Source organism: Lygodium microphyllum, chromosome 1 (genome assembly GCF_053477565.2).
Source record: "Lygodium microphyllum isolate KBCC chromosome 1, Lygodium_microphyllum_v1.1.10, whole genome shotgun sequence".
Taxonomy (NCBI): Eukaryota; Viridiplantae; Streptophyta; class Polypodiopsida; order Schizaeales; family Lygodiaceae; genus Lygodium; species Lygodium microphyllum.
This window is the reverse complement of record NC_141135.1, coordinates 99,901,227-99,918,786: the sequence shown is the minus strand read 5'-3', so window position 1 is coordinate 99,918,786 and position 17,560 is coordinate 99,901,227. Positions and strand designations below refer to the sequence as shown.

General features: G+C 35.6%; 1 protein-coding gene across 2 annotated transcripts; it reads left to right on the top strand.

Moving 5' to 3' along the window:
- The first annotated feature begins 1,125 nt into the window (after positions 1-1,125).
- LOC148041452 (CASP-like protein 3) lies at positions 1,126-3,931 on the top strand. 2 transcript variants are annotated; one of them, XM_087679738.1, is made up of 3 exons: positions 1,126-2,215; positions 3,129-3,261; positions 3,414-3,931. In XM_087679738.1, the coding sequence occupies exons 1-3, from the start codon at positions 1,701-1,703 to the stop codon at positions 3,561-3,563; spliced, it is 798 nt and encodes a 265-aa protein (XP_087535864.1). In that variant the 5' UTR covers positions 1,126-1,700; the 3' UTR covers positions 3,564-3,931. The 2 variants fall into 2 exon arrangements, with proteins under 2 accessions (XP_087535864.1, XP_087535855.1); XM_087679729.1 differs by having other exon boundaries at positions 1,134-2,215; positions 3,430-3,931.
- The last annotated feature ends 13,629 nt before the right edge of the window (positions 3,932-17,560 follow it).

Sequence of the window (17,560 nt, the reverse complement as noted above, 5' to 3'; positions counted from 1 at the left end):
AGTTAAGGAGAGGTGGGGGGGGCAGGTGCCACGTGGTAGCCCCCCACCTTCCCCACAAAAAAGAAAGAGAACACAGGGGCGGGTGCCACGCGTCCAGCACCCACCCCCTGTAAAAATCACGCCCACTCGGCGCGAAGCGCCGGGGCGAGTCTAAGCGCGGAGCGCCTAGTACAAATTACAGTTGTGTTGGAAAAAAAAAGAAGGGATTTAAATGTGTGATGAGGAGGCACAATGAAAAACTTACAAACAGGACCTGGACTTGACAAGTTTCGAACTCTCGTCACCCAGATGGGTGACTTTATCATAATCGAGTCTAAGCACGGAGTGCCTAGTGCAAATTACAGTTGTGTTGGAAAAAAAAAAAAGGGATTTAAATGTGTGATGAGGAGGCACAATGAACAACTTACAAATAGGATGTGGACTTGACAAGTTTCCAACTCTCGTCACCCAGACGGGTGCAAGTCACATTAAAATTTTATTGGATCAAGCTCGAAACAAAAAAAAAAAGCAAAATCTTTGTTGCCCGATCTCTTTTACCAGCTCCTCTACCTTACATTTTTGTCATGACCAAGGCACAACACCCATACCAGTTTTGGAATCTAGGGATTGGTGGAAGGTTAGGTAGAACTTTGTTGGAAGCAAGGTTTGTGATTGATGTGCGTGCCCATTTCCTCTTTGAGATGGTGATTGATGTGAAGGCTGTGTTGTTAGAATGTAATATCCTTCTCTGGAGTGTGTTTACAAGCTAATTATTAACAACTTGGAGACAGAGAGAGAGAGAGAGTGTGTGCGCGCGTAAACAATTAACGACTTATGTGTGTGTGTGTGTGTGTGTGTCTGTGTCTGAGAGAGAGAGAGAGAGAGAGAGAGAGAGAGAGAGGGGCTTGTGGAAGGGCGGGGGATTTTGGGAGATGCTTTTGAAGTGAAAGGAAAAGACGCAGACTAACTAGGTCGTAATGCTTGCCTTCGTCACCAGCATCTCTGGTTGGTCGCCATCACCCATCCTTGTTCCTTCCCTTCTCTCTCTCTCTCTCTCTCTCTCTCTTACTTTCTTTCTCTCTTTCTCTTTCTCTTTTGTTGTGGGCTCAATAGAAAACCGAGGCAGTAGCTACTATCATTTCTGCACCTCTGAAAGAGAGACAGAGAGAGATTAAAGAGAGAAAAGACTGAAAGTTCATATTGGTTGCTTGCTTTCTTCGCTGTGAGAGAGAGAGAGAAAGAGAGAGAGAGAACTTCAAATTCATATTGTTTTCTTGCTTTCTTCGAGAGGGAGAATTTTAGTTCTGTTTGCTCTGTATTCAAGGGACCGAAAGGCATATATAATTTCTCTTGTAGTAGGGCATAAGCACAAGAAGATGCACTCTTTTTTACATGTATAGTATAGATTGCACTCTCACTTCCCAGCAGTTTTGATTGGGCAATCTCTCTCTCTCTCTCTCTCTCTCTCTCTCTCTCTCAGACACAGGCCTTTCATGTTATTCTGTGGGTTGCTACAGCCGCCTTAATTCTGCTTGCCTCCTGCTCTGCATCTGTGTGGTCTTTACTTATATCGCAGAAAGAGTCTCTTTGTAAATAAGAAAGCTTACCAGAGTTGGCTATCCATAGCAGTAGAAGCCTCCCTCTGTGTGAATTGGTATCTAAAGGGTGACTCTTCCCTCTATCCTAATAGGGCCTTGCACCATAGAAAGCTTTATAGAACCATGGATCCTGAAGTGGGTCATGGCAATACTGAGCAGGGGCAAAAGAAAAAGGAAGAAATGTTTATTGAAATGGATGGAGATGAAATGTTAAAGGATAGCTCAGACAGCACAGAAAGCTCAGGGGACAGTTGTGATGAAGAAGAATACACTGAGAATACATCTCCGTCTCCTCAGCGTCAAATAGGCTTAGGGGACAGAAAGTTTCCAACGCAGACTAGAGGAGACATCAAAATCCACATGGATAATTCCTTAGTGCTCTCTTCTGCCACTTCCTTGACTCAGCCAGTCCACCCTGCTTCCAAAAACAGCCCCTTCTTTTCACCCTCTTCTTTCTCTAATCCCAAACACTTTGGACCCAAAAAACCTTGCCAGCTGAAGATAATTGAGAGTGTTCTTCGTATCAGCAGCACAATCCTCTCGTTAGTAACAATGGCAGTCATGGTGGCAACTCATGAGACCCGCACCGCAGCGGGCAGTACATTTGATGTGAAGTTCAGTGATTTCCAAGCATACAAGTAAGCACTGTGAAAGTTTTTCAGTTGGTAATACTGTTGATAAATAATGCTTTGTTTTCATTCTTTGAAGGGGTCAGATAGTGATGTAGGATCAATTGCATCTCATCGTTTGGATTGAACATTGTTCAATTGAGGCAAATTGTAAATGGTCTAGAGAAGGATGTATCAATGATCTCTCTGGCAATTTGCATGGCTTATAATTTAGTTTGAAAAGTTTGTTTTGAGTGTCTGGTAGGATGATTTTCCTTGAGAAGGTTTAGGCTAGTGACTAGCCTGATAAATTCCTCAAATCGTTTTTCACAGACCTGCTAGGGTGATTTCCATGGATAAGATTTAGGTTAGTGACTAGCCTGATAAATTCTTCAAAGTATTTTTCAGTGATCTTGTCCACTGTCATGGCTTAAGCTGTATGCAATACTGGTGCCTTGTCTAAATTATTGGCCCAATTTGCGCACACTTTTACGGTCTCTTATAATTACTTACAAGAAGTAGAAGAATTTTTTGTATGGTGTACACCTTGTTTGTGCACAAAGAGGGAGCTGTTGGTGTGTTATAATTATGTGGATGTTAAGTCTGCCATGATTCAAAGGGACTTTGGTGGATGTTGAAAAGGTGAGAAATAGTTAAAAGTGGGCCTGCAGGAGTGCCTTGCCTGTGGCACAAAGGCAGGGAATTGAGTCCAGAGGTGGTTCTGGGGGAATGGACTAGCACTTGAAACCTCTTCTTGTGCTAAAAGAATCGCTGCATCATGCCCTGGGTATTCCCGGCATATTTAGGCTTACTTTGTTGCATGAATGTGATAGATCTGTTTTGATTCTATGAGTTGGACTTTTATCCACTGCATTTGGAGCCAGTGTATATGTCTGTTTCTCAAGAACCGAGCGATCACTAATAAATATCTCTTGGTTTGCAGTTATCTAGTTGCTTTGAGCATCATCTCAGTTGTATACTCAAGTATACGGTTGATACTGATTGCTTATCCTAGCAACGTTAGCTTCTTATCTTCACCTATCAAGCTGGGCTTGTGTGTGTACCTCTGTGATCAGGTCAACTCTCTGGAACTGAGCCATGCTACATCTCAGCAATTTTATAAAGTTTAGAGATGGATCAAAAGGAAGAAAATATTGTTTTCTGAAGCTGAGGGTCATGTAGAACAAAAGACTTGATTTGGGGTACATGTTCTATCTTCTTATTGCAGAGTTTGACTTTTACAGATGCTCGCATGCCTACTGCTTTCTGCAAGCTCATCAGCTGCTACAGCATCCGAGCTTTCACGGCATGGTTTGCGTCACATCTGGCCACCCGCTTGCTCCACTTGGGGGCTTTGGCTTTTCTGCTTAAAAGCTGATGCTGCAGTGGTGATTGGGTTCTTTGCCTCCTTTTCTGTGATGATGTCTTCCCTTCTCTCTGGCTACTATTTGTCAAGGCTGCTGGCAGGGTGAACTGCACGGGTGGGAAAATCCTCTCATTTTGAGCACTGCATATATGGCTGGTTTTATTCTGGAACCAAAATTGTTATAGCTGGTTATTCTAAACAGGCTTCTTTTGCCTTGCTGTAGAGATACAGTGCATGCCCAAACAAGCAAGCTTTGCAAGAGGCTACTTGTTTTAAGATGAAATTTTCTGTGGGCGCGTGTATTCCAATCTACACTGGAATCTGTTCCACTGTTATTATAATATTATACTAAACAGCCAGCATTTACCTCTGCTGTCCAATACCCATTTGGCATCATGCTGTTTGGCTCTAATTCAAGTGGAATGGGTACAGCTAGATAGATTTGTAGCACTTTGACATTAGATAGAGCCAACCACCCCACGGAATATCAAGTCAATCCAACCAGCAGGTTTTTGTCAGCTCATTGTTGTGATTTAATGGTGGAGTGGGCTTGTGCTTTAAATTGATCTTGTTTATGGAGCTCAATCAGGTATTTTGAAGTGAAGAGCAACAATTTTCATTACTTCTGGCATCTTAGTTTGCTTCTTGTAATGGTGAGATGCAAGAAGATTGTTGCCTCAGAGCATTTGTTATGTCTTGGCATATATTTTTATTAGAGGCAATTCTGTATCACAGATCAAGATGTCGAGTAGTAAGGCAGCATGCTCTGCTTTGCTTCTTATCCATCAATTCTTTTGGCACTTGCACCTGGCCTTGCATGTCGGAACCATAGGGAACTGGTTTTCCTCATAGACAGCCCAAGGTTTGATGAGGGCCTTCCTTTCTATCCTCATTTCTAGGCATATGTCCCTAGATAGGGGCCACTAACAAGGCAGAGTCTAATAGCAAGGCATATGTATACCAAAAGTGACATAAAATATTGCTTAGGTGGCACAATGTGATTCCCCAAAGATACCACCATAGTATTGGCCCTACAATGGCATGTTATGCTTAATACCCCATAAGGAAACTTGGCAAGGGCCACAAGGTTGAAACTTGATACAAAGCGTAATATCAGGCTTGTTGAATGCATTTTGGTCCTCTCATTTAACCTCAATGAAAAATACCCTCCCCCTAAGTACTTTCTTAGGATGCATCCGATTAGAGCCCCTTTACCCTGCTAAGGTGGTGTATTGGGTGGGCCAACCACATGGGCAAGTACTAAGGACCTGCAATTGCCAATCTATGGCTAAACAATGTGGGGGGCAATCAAAAGCCACGAGTAAGTGCCCAATAAAGTCATTGTGGGCATTGAAATTCATCCCTTGAATGAGTGCTCGATTCATTGTAGGCGTAAAAACTCATCCCACATGAAGGTGCCCAATCACAATTTCACCTGCATGGTGGAAAATCACCACATCATGTGTATAGGAGATATACCCCAAGCCTTCATTTTATAAAGCACCATTGTTGCTTTATCTCATAGTTGAAGTTCACATATCCATTAATGCACCCTACATGGAACAACCTTCCATCTAAAATCAATTTTGATTTGCAATTTCATTTGATAAGGGTGTTATAAATTAAAAGGTCGCCATGCTTTTTTCTTCTTGTAACTTCAACATGCTCCCTTGATGTCAAAGTGTGAAATCTCTCCCATTTTATTCTTTCTCGTAGCAATTAGCTTCACTATTTCCTCTATCGAGATTTTCCTTCCTTCCATTGTACACTTTCTCATAACACTTAGCTCTACTATTTCCTCTGTCGTTTTCCATGGCATGATTAGGAATTGCTCCAAACAAGAATTTTACAAATGGGGCATTTGCCTTCTCATCATTTATACTCGGGCATGTTAAATATTGAGCATGAGAAATGGCCCCATAGACAAATGGTATCCTTTTGTCTTGCATTTAGAAATTCATGCCCTCTTTAACTATGCATAGACAAAGTTCTAGTGGTAACAATTGATTACATGGCTATAGCCGTACAAATGCTTTGGTGGCATGAGCAATATTTTTGTTAGAAAATGTTGTGACCTTGTTCACATACTTTATGCTAGGTTGTATGTGAGATAGACCTAGAACAGGATGTTTTCAATGTATCTACTTGCTTATCTAAAGGGCCACAAGCAAATGAAACAGTGAGTTCCATTGTATAAAGCTTTGTGCATTTATCCCCTTTTGTCATTCAAGTGCATCATCCCTAAGCTCTATGTCTCATCACCATGGATGCTTTTCACTTTCTTTCTTCATAGCTTATGCTTCATCTCTATCTTGCCCATTTGCTTAAATTCAACCATGATTTTGTTCATGTTATGAGTATCAAATGCCCATAGTTTCTAGTTAATATGTACAACTTCAAGGTAAGCACAGGAATTTCTTCAAAGCATTGTATGTAGGTACATTACTATTTTTGTAACAAAGACTTGTCAACCTTGTAATATTCAAGGGAGTTCATCTTTACTTTAAAAGGTATCTTGAAAGATGAAAACTTGTCAGCCTTTTTAATCTTTCTTCACCTCAAAAGGTAACTTGTCAACCTTGTCAACACATCTAAGTTCTCCAACACTAACAAATGTTTATAATTATTTGAGATGCAATAAGAATCTTGTCTATTATGCACTATGTAAGTTTCTCCTTACTTCGAGAACTATTAACTACATATTATTAGTTATTCAATGATTGGAAGCTATTAAAATTGTCAACGAGTATATATGGATATAGTATCATGTTAGACAAATATTTGAGCATCTTTTGTTAGTGATTGAGTACACACAATATATGCTTATGCACTATCTTTTGCAAAGCTAAATCATGATAATGATCGTTTTTTCTTTAACAAGAAAGTAGATGAGAAGTGGATAATCTTTAAAGGTGTCTTGTAATTGAATTGTTAATATTTTTGTGCGTGTCCTCTACTTGAACCCAAAGGTGGTCAATTATTATGGTAATCACTATGCTCTTCATGAGAGAGAAAAAATTCTAATTGAGACAAAAAATGGATGATTACTAGTGATAACTAACACCAAGTTTTGATGGGTTCCTTGGAAATGCATGAGACTTTCTTTCCAATCAAGAAGGATGGGACCTCCTTTTTAATAATTGTGTCCAAAGTCGTAATCATCATTATTGTGGCCAGATGGTGGCTCACACACTACGTCTAAACACTAGTTGTAAATAACAAAACCTCCCTCTTTGCACATGCAAAAGTGGTAAGTACACACTCTATCAAGGTCTCCACAACTTATGAAAATGTCTAGGACATAATTGTTGTTCTTGGTGAAGGTAGCCAAGAGCCACATGGATAAAGAACTATCATTAAGCTTTGCTAGGCACACCAACTATTGGATTACAACAAAATAAAGAACGAGCCAAACAATATGTGCATTGGTTAAGAAAATCAAGTCATCTTTCTGCTCCTTCCTTGTTGACAACATGGTGTGCTTAAAACCCTCCCAAAGATTGTCTCTCCATGAAAAAGCTATAAGTGGTAGAGACCTTTAATGACTCCTTATCACTTTGATAAAACAACCCAATGGTAAGATCAATGGTTTATTAGCTAATAAACACGTAATTAGTCATGTTCTTTAGGCTAAAGTAATCCATCAGTTTTTAGTTTGCAATTAGCTTTACATTCTCTAGAGTGATTGGATGCTTGTAATGAAATATATACTAAACATTGTTGGAACGTATGAAAATCTTCATTCTCTAGCCACAACAAGCAATGATGTAGGAAAATTAGCAAATAAAAACTGAGTAACCTCACATGACTGCACACTATCAAAAGGCAACACATGTCATATGTATTCTCCTCCATAAAGAAGCAAGAATATGAATGCATTAGTTTAGAATGCTTGTGTATTAATAGTAAATTCTTTAATTTGCAAGATTATATTAAAGAATTTGCCCCTCCAACGCAAAGGTATTGACTGTCCCACATCAACCAATATAGCAACGACAATTGTTTGATGTTGGAACCCTGTAAAACAAAAGATAAAACTACTGGGTTGAAACAAGGTTGGAAGAAAAACACCACAACAAAAATTTCTAACACATGCTTTGCACTTGGAAGGGCACCTAGTTGATTAATCAAAAGATATAGATGATAATGAGATTAAGAATAACTCTTAGGAAGGTGCAGTCACTTACATGGATGTCTCAATCTTTATCTTCCCCTTTGCATTGTGCTCCCTCTTATTATATAAGTTGAACACACTATTCTTGCGTAAAACATTATGATGACAAAATAAAGAAAGACAATCTCACATTTGGTTAAATAACATTGCATCATCTTAGTGACATTTGCTTAAGTAACAATATGAACCAAGACTACAACTGCTTAAACAACAAAGTCATACCCTTTGAACCTACATCTCTATGCTATTTATCTCTTGTTGCATGGTTGTCTGAATTTTGAATGCAATAATAATGTAAATGAATGCACCATCACAAGGTGTGAGACAAAAGGAATGTCATGTTTTCATACACCATCGATCATGCCAAAGACACTATATTCGAAACAAATTCATACTATCTACCATCTTTGCCTCTATTGCATCACTATGTACCATATCCTTTCCAAGGCTATGTACGTTTGGCATTATTAATTGTCCTAACACACCTTTCTAAAATATGTGGATCAAAAAATTGAACAAGAATTTTACATATGGATTTTTCTATATCTAGGAGACATGCAATTGGGACAATTGTATAATTTGCATCCTCCTTCTCAACAATAAGGACCTTTAGCACTTAGCAACAACAATTGGCTTCGTCGACCTTGAAGACTGCTCCTCTTATGGAATAATAGTTTCATTAGTTTCCTTAAACCGTTTCTTTAAAACAGATAAAACAATGCATTGTAGAATTAAAGGACGTAATAGAAAACCATTATACTCTCAAATTATATCAAAGCATGAAACTTTTTCACAACACGATTTATATTGGGGAATGTCCTTCAAAGGATAGTTTATCCACCAAAGATACTCATGAACCTCTTAGTGTGATAGTCCCCTTTCTAAGAAGGTCTTTGAGTACATTGTACATCCCTCCATTCCTCCATAAGAGGAGGGAGGTTGTAGCCAACCACTTCCTTGTAATTTCTTCACAACCATTTTAAATAATCATTCGATCAATCACAATGGTCAAGCAACCGAGAGAATCAATCTAGCTAATAAAATAAGAAACAAATTTGAAGCCACCATTTTACGAACCAATAGAAGTAATTTAGCTAAGTGAACAATTAAGGAAATAGAAACCACCCTTTACAAAAATCACTATAAACTAGTCTTGCCTAATTGGGTCAACTTAAGTATCTATTTTGTATTCCTAATGCCCTTAATATATTCTAGTAAGGGAGATTGTATTAAGAACATTTTGGCATATTTGGGCTTTCAAAAAAGTCTCAAATCCTTTGAGTAACTAGGTCACTTTGTCTTGCAATGCTTGAATCAACAAGGATGATTCTCCAAAAAAATACCTCTTGCCTCACACTAGCACCCTTCAAATTAAAGTTGCAAAGACGAAATTGGGGGGAGGATTGAAATCAAACCAGATTGAAATTCAATCCCTTAGACCCTAGGTTTGCACTATGTATGCAAGCTAAAGAAGACACTATACGGGTGAGAGGATCAATGTGTTTCTATGTAGCATGGGATTTTAGCAAAGCATGGCTAATTATTCACTCTATATCAAACACACTGAGGATGGAATGGTGGTTACAACCTAAGATGTAGCTCTCGTCCAACTAATAAACCTTTAGGTATATAAGGTGTAAGTTAAATGCACATTGGAGCTTCCAAAGTAAGCACCTAGAGCTTGGTGTGAGAGGATCAACAAGTTTGTATGTAGCATGGGATTTTAGCAAAGCATGTCTGATTATTCACTCTATATCTAACACACAGAGGATGGAATGTTGGTTATAACCTAAGATGTAACTCCCATCCAACAAATAAGCATTTATGTATATAAGGTGTAACTTAAATGCACATTGGAGTTTCCACCTCCCTTGATAATTATCTTTGTTGAAGTTAGTTCTTATCATTTTTACATCATGGATACACAACTCAAATAAGAAACTGTATTTTGCAATCTCGCAATTATCTAGTGCACTATTTCTAGTGATCTCACCCTCTCTTTAGTAGATTTACATTCCATTGTAGTTTTTTGGTTGATATTCCATGCTACAAATTGATAAGTAACCATTACTTGCCTTTTTTTTTCTATGTCACAATGTTAGAGCGAAGTGCAAATATCCTATCAATGGAAGCGTATGCATAATAGAAAGGATGAAGATGGAAAATGGATCATTGACATTTATCATTTTTTGGTCTTAGGTACTCATGCATCCAAGTATGAAGGGAGGTTTCAAAATGAAATCTTCTAAAATGGGAGACTTATCATGACATTGGAATGGTAGAATTTTAGCTTTCAGATAAAAAAAAGGATGGATTCTCTCACCATAATAGAAGCATTAGTGCAACATGTTTCTTAGACAAGCAAATCCATGTTGAGCTCACATTATGGATTCATCCACCCAATGCTAATAGTAAGCCCCATCAAGGTTTTATGGATGTACTATAAATTTTTGCTGGAAAATCAATACTAATTATTTTCATCTCGTTATGTTCTTAGAGGTATATCCATTAGATTGCATAGTGTGGCAAAGTATGAGGGACAGATGTAGATGTAGGTCAACTTCTTTTTTAGGGATATGCACATAAAAACTTGCACAAAATCTAGCTTTCCTCTATGATTCTAAGTATGTATTACACAAAGGCTACACTAATTTGGAACCTTTGAATATATCCCTCAACCATGACTTGGAAGTATAGATTTGGCCAATGTGTAGCCATGTCATTTTACACGTGTACCATGAAGATATGTCAAGATATGCAGGCACATGAAGCCAAGCATAAGATCACAAAATGTGTATTTGAGTTGGTAATCATTAGGAGAGTTTTAAGGTCTTGAAAATTCCTTATAAGAGATCGTAGAGAGAGGAAATATTTAGGCATTAAAAAGTCATTTTGTGGTTTCTTAAAAAGCCTATTTTATTTCATAAATAAGCATATCTAAAATTGTAAAGTATGATTATCATAGCATTCTCATGGCCTACTCTATCAAATTTAGAAATTTGGACCTCCATAAAGATGATAGGGATTGACCCAATAATCATCTAACCTTTTATCATAAAAGTGACAATGAATGCTCAATTTGAATCTTTTTTACTTTTGTTGGTCTTAGTCCATCCTCATTTCCTTATTCCTTTCTCCTTCTTCTTGCTAGTTTCTTCCCCGTTCTTCTTCTTTTCTAAATTTACATAGCTTTTTGATATTGCACATCTCTAGCTATAGGCCAATCATCCAATAATATTCACATTTCTAGTAAAAACTCTCTTTATTATCTTCATATTTAGTTAGAATATTAGTATGAAGAACTGATCATAAAAAGATCAAAACTCAACACTATTTTAGGTTCCATAAAGCATGTGTGGAGATTTGAAGGAAAAAAAACTTGATCTTTGCTTGGATGGAAGCTTATATCTTGAAGCTCCCATAAACAATAGCACATATCCTTTCAACAATAGCTTTTCATTGATGAGTTGTATTAGTGACGCTTATAATTTTTTTTTGGGATATAACTCAATCTTGTTGTAGAGAAAGATGTTATGAGATTGAAGAATCACTTATTAATAAAACATAGAGATGAGTTGTTGCATGGTGAAAGCAAGTGAACCTAGTATGCTTTTTGTGTTTATTAGTATATATATTGAGTAATAGGTGTATGATAAAATTTTTACAAATCAAATCATAACATTTCACAAATTATAGATCAAGATTCCTTGTTTGAATATCTTTTCAATGATATAACAATTTCACATTTATTATACATCAAGGTTCCTTGCCTGAAGAGCTTTCCAATTATATAACAATTTCACATTTTGGATAATATTGAGATTTGGCTTATTCACATGCCAAATTTGTGTTTGTTACCATGTCCATGGGCATACTATTTAATAAAGCTTAACCTACTTTCAATGAGGCTCCACCTCATAATAAGAGTTTTCTTAGAAGTATTGGTTACTTGATTAGTGTAATGCATATAATTGTCAATTACAAGACTCTTTATATGCCTAGCATAACCTTTCTTATCAACCTTACCTTGATATACTTGAACTTAGATAAATTTCCTACTTTGTCAACAAAAGATCCATTCATTTGATCTCCAATACGTTTCGAGATTGAACTCCTCATTAATGAGGTTCCGCCTATAATAATAAGAGTTATCTTGGAAGCACTAGTTGCTTGAATTAGTGTAATATACATAACTATAAAGTGTAAGGATCTATACATATATAACATAATCTTCCATAAAACTTGAAGCTTATCAATAAGATCCTCCACAAGCTCTTGAATCTTGAAAGGAATATCAAACATTGCCTTGATATCCTTGAGCTTAGATGAATTTATTTCTTTGTGAAGAAAGTCAAAAAGTATATAAATATTATCTCCCCAATCGATTCATTCCTTCAGAGAGTAGCTTCTTTTTTGTCAATTTTTATCACAAATACTTACATGTGCTTTGTCTCTACCCAAAACAAAAACCCATACAAAAAGTAGGTCTATTGTAAGAAATGCTTTCTTGGAGATAGACTACAGAGTTATTAACCAAAATCTAATTTCATAAGAAAATGGAGAAAAAGTTAGACTTTTGTAAGAAACGCGAATTTCTTGGAGATAGACTACATAGTCATGAACTAAAAATTTCATTTCAAAAGTTAAGGGAGAAAAAGTTAGACTATTGAAATGGGAATTTCTTGGAGACAAACTACAAAGTCATGAACTAAAATCACATTTCATAAGATAAGGAAAAAAAAGCTAGATTTCAAGTTTTAATGGATCAAATCAAGGAACATTCAACATTGCCTTAATATCCTTAAACTTAGATTAATATATTTCTTTGTGAAAAAAGTCAAAAAATATATAATTACTTATCTCCTAAATTGATTTGTTCCTTTAGAGAATAGTCTCTTTTTTGTCAATTTTTATCATAGATACCTGTTTTTGCCCAAAACAAAAACCCATATAAAAAGTAACACTATTGTAAGAAACATGAATTTCTTGGAAATAGACTACAGAGTCATGAAACTAAAATCTCATTTCATAAGACAAGTGATAAAAAGTTAACCTTTTTGTAAGAAATGTGAATTTCTTGGAGATAGACTACAGATTCATAGACTAAAATTGTATAATATAAGAGAGAGAAAGTTAGACCATTGTAAGAAATACGAATTTCTCGGAGACAATCTACAAGAGTCATGAATTGTAATAACCTTTTATAAGGCAAGGAAGAAAAACTAGATTTCAAGTATTAAATGGATCAAATCTTGTTATAAGACATGCACAATAAAAATATATATTATTAGTTGAGATTATACTTCATGAAATAACCAAGCTTTTATTTGCATCTAAAAATTTTAAAGAATATTTGCATGAGAAATTTATCAACGTTAATTTCAAACACACATTACAACAAAACATATTTTCTTGTAGTTTCATATGTAAATATTTATATTAATTCATTTTTAAAATAAGTAAATTTTATTTCATAATATCTCAAATGAGCAAATAGGCACATTTGATATGATATCTTACATGTATGTCTAAGGTCTTGAGTGTGTGAACAATTATGTTGTTTGAGTGTATGAAGAAATAAGTTGAAAATGAAAAGAAAGGGTTTACAAAGGGACTCTAAAATAGGGAAAAAATAGTTGTTTTGGCCTTGAAAAGTGTACACCTTTTTGAAAAATTTGTCCTTTTTTTAAATCTAGGACTATTGACCACCTTTTAAGAAGTCCTATATAAAAGAGCTCTCTATTTCAAACAAGACATTTATAAGGATATAGTTCATTGGATTCCAAACATGTTTTTCACAAGAAGAAGTCTAGCTTTGGCAAGTGCATATCTCTTGGAAGATATCAATAACTGAGGCAAGCCAAAATCTCAGGGCCTAATCTTTTCAGAACTTTGATGTTGAATATTACTAAATAAATTGATACCCAAGGTTTTAATCCTGACAAGCCTTAGATTCTTAAAAAATGGATAGCTACTAGTGAGATTGATAATTAGTGAGCTAGTTGTCTTGAGAAACACATTTTTTGGGATCTATGTATGCTATGGGCTTAACAATCATGTTTCTAAAGCCAAGGGCCAAAGCATATAATCTTGTGTCTTTCTTTACCATTGTCTTATGAAATGCGAATATCATGGCTTGTACCACTTTTCCTTGTTAGAACTTCGCTTTTCATAAGACACACTGTAGGATTGAAGTATCTAATTTTGTATCCTTCTTCATCATCATCTTCTAATTTTGTGCCATTCTTTACCATTGTCTTATGAAACATGAATATGATGGATTATACTACTTTTTCTTCTTAGTACTTCACTTTTCATAAGACACACTATAGGATTGAAGCATCTCATTTTGTGGCCTTTTTCATGAATGTCTTATCAAACACGAATATGATAGCTTATACTACTTTTTCTTTCATATTTCACCTTCTTTACCATTATCTTCTGAGACGCGAATATGGTAGCTTACACCACTTTTACTTCTTCAATATTTCATGTTTCATAAGATACATTGTTCTTCTTCACCCACTATCTTATGAAACGCAGGTAATGGTAGCCTGCACCACTTCTGCTTCTTTAGTATTTCGCTTTTCATAAGACAAAATGTAAAATTGCAACCTTGAAACTTCATCCAAAGAGGTCATGTTTATAGTCATTTTTAAGGTGTGTGAGCATTTTGAGCTCAAATTTAGGGTCAAAATCACTTAAAAAAAATTGTCTTAAATAATTTTTTGTATGAATCCAAATTTGTAGCCTAGTAATAGGATTCTATAGATCCAGATTATTTTTGCCATCGTTAGCATTAGATTATTTACAAAGCAATCAACGAAAATGGATCTAGTAAGATCTTACAACTTTTTCAAATTTTTTTATAAATCGTTGTTAGTATGATAAGGATAAAATCAACTACTAGAAGATGAAGTATAATCCTAGATAACCATCTTAGAAGATTCATCAGGCCTTAAAGCGAGCCATACTTTCTAGGCTAAGCAATATTATTTCATTAATTCTTTAAAGGAATGCCATGAAAATGTCAAGGTGTAAGACTTCTCTCATCATTTGAATTTTTGCTACTTATAAAATAATTTAGGTTTTTTTATTTTTGCTATTGAAGCATATGGTTATCAATTGTATCCAACCACAACAAGAGAAAGATAATCAAGGCAAGAACAAGGTTTAGAAATATATTTTTAAAAACATTGACCAAAGAGACAAGGAGACTATGGAGAGTGTAAAAATGGAAAAGAAAGATGATCTTTCCAAAACTATAACAAATTGAAGCCATATTCTCAATACCTATGGCAACTAAAGTATCAAAGAAAGCCTAAAGGACTCATAAAAAGAATGTCTCTTTTAGGAAAACTCATAAAAAGCATTAGCTTTTTTGTATTACCTTGTAAATACTTTTGTATGTAATTACGATGAAAGCAAGGAGATTTGCTTCAATATCTTTATATTGTATATTCTTCTCCTCCTTGATATTTACAAAAACTTTTTTAACATAAATGCTTGTAGTTAAAGAAGTTGCATTTGCGTAGAGCAAGTCCTAGTGCACCAAGAGTGTGGAAAGTGGCAATATAGAAGGTAGCATTGCCTCCTAGAAAGTAACCTTTCTTATTTCCTCTTCCGTAAGAGTCTTCTTTTGTGTCTTCTTCTCATTGAAGACCACATCCTTCTACCTTATGGATCCCCAATGCCATCTCAACACTATGTCCATAGTCCAAAAAGATGCATTTAGTAGATTTTGGCTCTAACTTGTAACAAGTTTCGTTTGGTACATGCACATAAACTTCATAGTCAAATACTCTTAAGTGATCATAAGAGGGCTTCTTTCTTGGACATTCCTCTTTATGTTGCCACCATCCAAAGTAGTATTAGGTAGGAGTGCCATAGCCTCATCCTAAAATCCTTGAGTAAGACTAGCATTAGATGGCATACTCAACATCCGCTCATTTATCATTCAATTCATATACTTTGCAATACCATTTTGGGGAGTACAACTTGTTTGTATGAGTTCCCTTTTTATCCCATGTGCTTCACAAAATTTTTTGAACTCATCAAATACATATTCTCCACCATTATCAATTCTGAGACACATAAGTCTCTTACTACACCAATTTTTTTGCAAGTGTCAAAAATTAGTGAAAATAATTTTTTCTACACCCATAGTGCCACATTTAGCTCCTTTAGCAACAATAAATAATCCCTTGTGGGTATTCAAAAAATGACTCCCAAAAGTAGTAGAGTATCCCAGTCATCCAACTAACTTGTAGATATCAAGATTTTAGCAAGATTAGGCACATGGCATACATTCCAAAGAGTAAAGGTAGATCCATTCTATAAAGAAAATTGCACATCACCTACACCAACTCTATCACATACATAGTCATTACCAAGGTGGACTGACTAATCCATGCTTGCTATTGTCATATAAATAAAATCACTCCTTATGAGGAGTCACATGAAAGGATGCACTGAAATAAAATATCTAATCTTGAACTAGTCGTCAATCTACTGCTGCCTAACTAGCATAATTGTAGAAAGAGTAGAAGTAAATAGCATTTCACCATCTTCATTATGCACAATCACTACATTTATTTCATCAATCTTTACCATTCCTTTAGCTTCTTTCATGCTAGCACCATTATTCTCCTTCTTCTCATCGTTTTGCTCCCACTTCCATTTGTAATAGTCTTTGTAGTGATATGTTTTACCTACAATGGAAGCATTCAATATCTTTCTTAGACCTAGATTTGCCGTGTGACTACCCGCAGTTGTGGTTCCTACCTTTCTATTGTTTTCTACCTCTTGCTTTCTAAGTTGTCAATGTGTGTCCATTTATGCATCGCTCCATGAATTTCCTACATATCCCTTTTCACCAATAAACTACCCACAATATCAATGAACTTCAACTCAACATTTGGAGCTAAATTACTGATAGCCATTCTAAAGGTATCCCATGATGTAGGCAAGGAGAATTCAAAAATATTATCTTAACCTCATCTTTCAACTTTTGAGCCTACATCTAACTTAATATGATATTGAATTTAGTAAGATGGGTGGAGATAGAAGAGCCCTTCATGATTTAGAACTCAAACAACTTTTTCATGAGATACACCTTATTAGATATAGTTTCATTCTCGTAAGTGTCACATATCTTCTTCCATAAGTCATGTGCAATAGTCTCATTCACAACTATAAAATACATAGATTCTTCCAAATGCAATCTAATAGTGGATTTGGCCAATGCATCAAGCTCAAACAATAGACTTTAGACAGGTTTGTTGGTTTTGCATCTATGCCTCTTACAAATCCCAACAATTTCTTAATAATAACATATTGGATTTTCTCTTTCCACAAACTAAAGTTAGTACCATCAAACTTCCTAATACTATCTAGTTCCCTATCAATTGTCAATGATGAAGCCACTTATGCAAAACAACAACTAACTATCAATTATACCACCTAGAAAATCAACAAATTGCACCATACAACTTACTAAATTTTTGCAACACTTGTTCTGCATAACCAAAACCAAGAGAAGATAGAAAAGAAACAAATTCTCTACAATATTGCATATATCACTGTCCAAACATTGTGAGAATCATAGTATATAGTTGATACATTATAACACAATATTAATACTTCCTTATAAATATAGTCGCATAATAGCATCCAACTATTCAAAAGTACATTAGAGGATCGATCTCCCCAAAACCATTGCAGTACATGTGTGTAACATTGACAATTCCTATTTGTTGTGGATACCTCAACAAGTATTGTACAACATGGATGAGGACAATAATTACAAAAAGGTCATGGACATGTGGCTAGTACA

Excerpts from the sequence above, each read along its gene's own strand:
- LOC148041452 (XM_087679729.1), top strand. The coding sequence starts at position 1,701 with ATGGATCCTGAAGTGGGTCATGGCAATACTGAGCAGGGGCAAAAGAAA. Across the intron at positions 2,216-3,128 it reads AGTGATTTCCAAGCATACAA|TTATCTAGTTGCTTTGAGCA; the intron begins GTAAGCACTGTG and ends CTTGGTTTGCAG. Across the intron at positions 3,262-3,429 it reads GTGTGTACCTCTGTGATCAG|ATGCTCGCATGCCTACTGCT; the intron begins GTCAACTCTCTG and ends TGACTTTTACAG.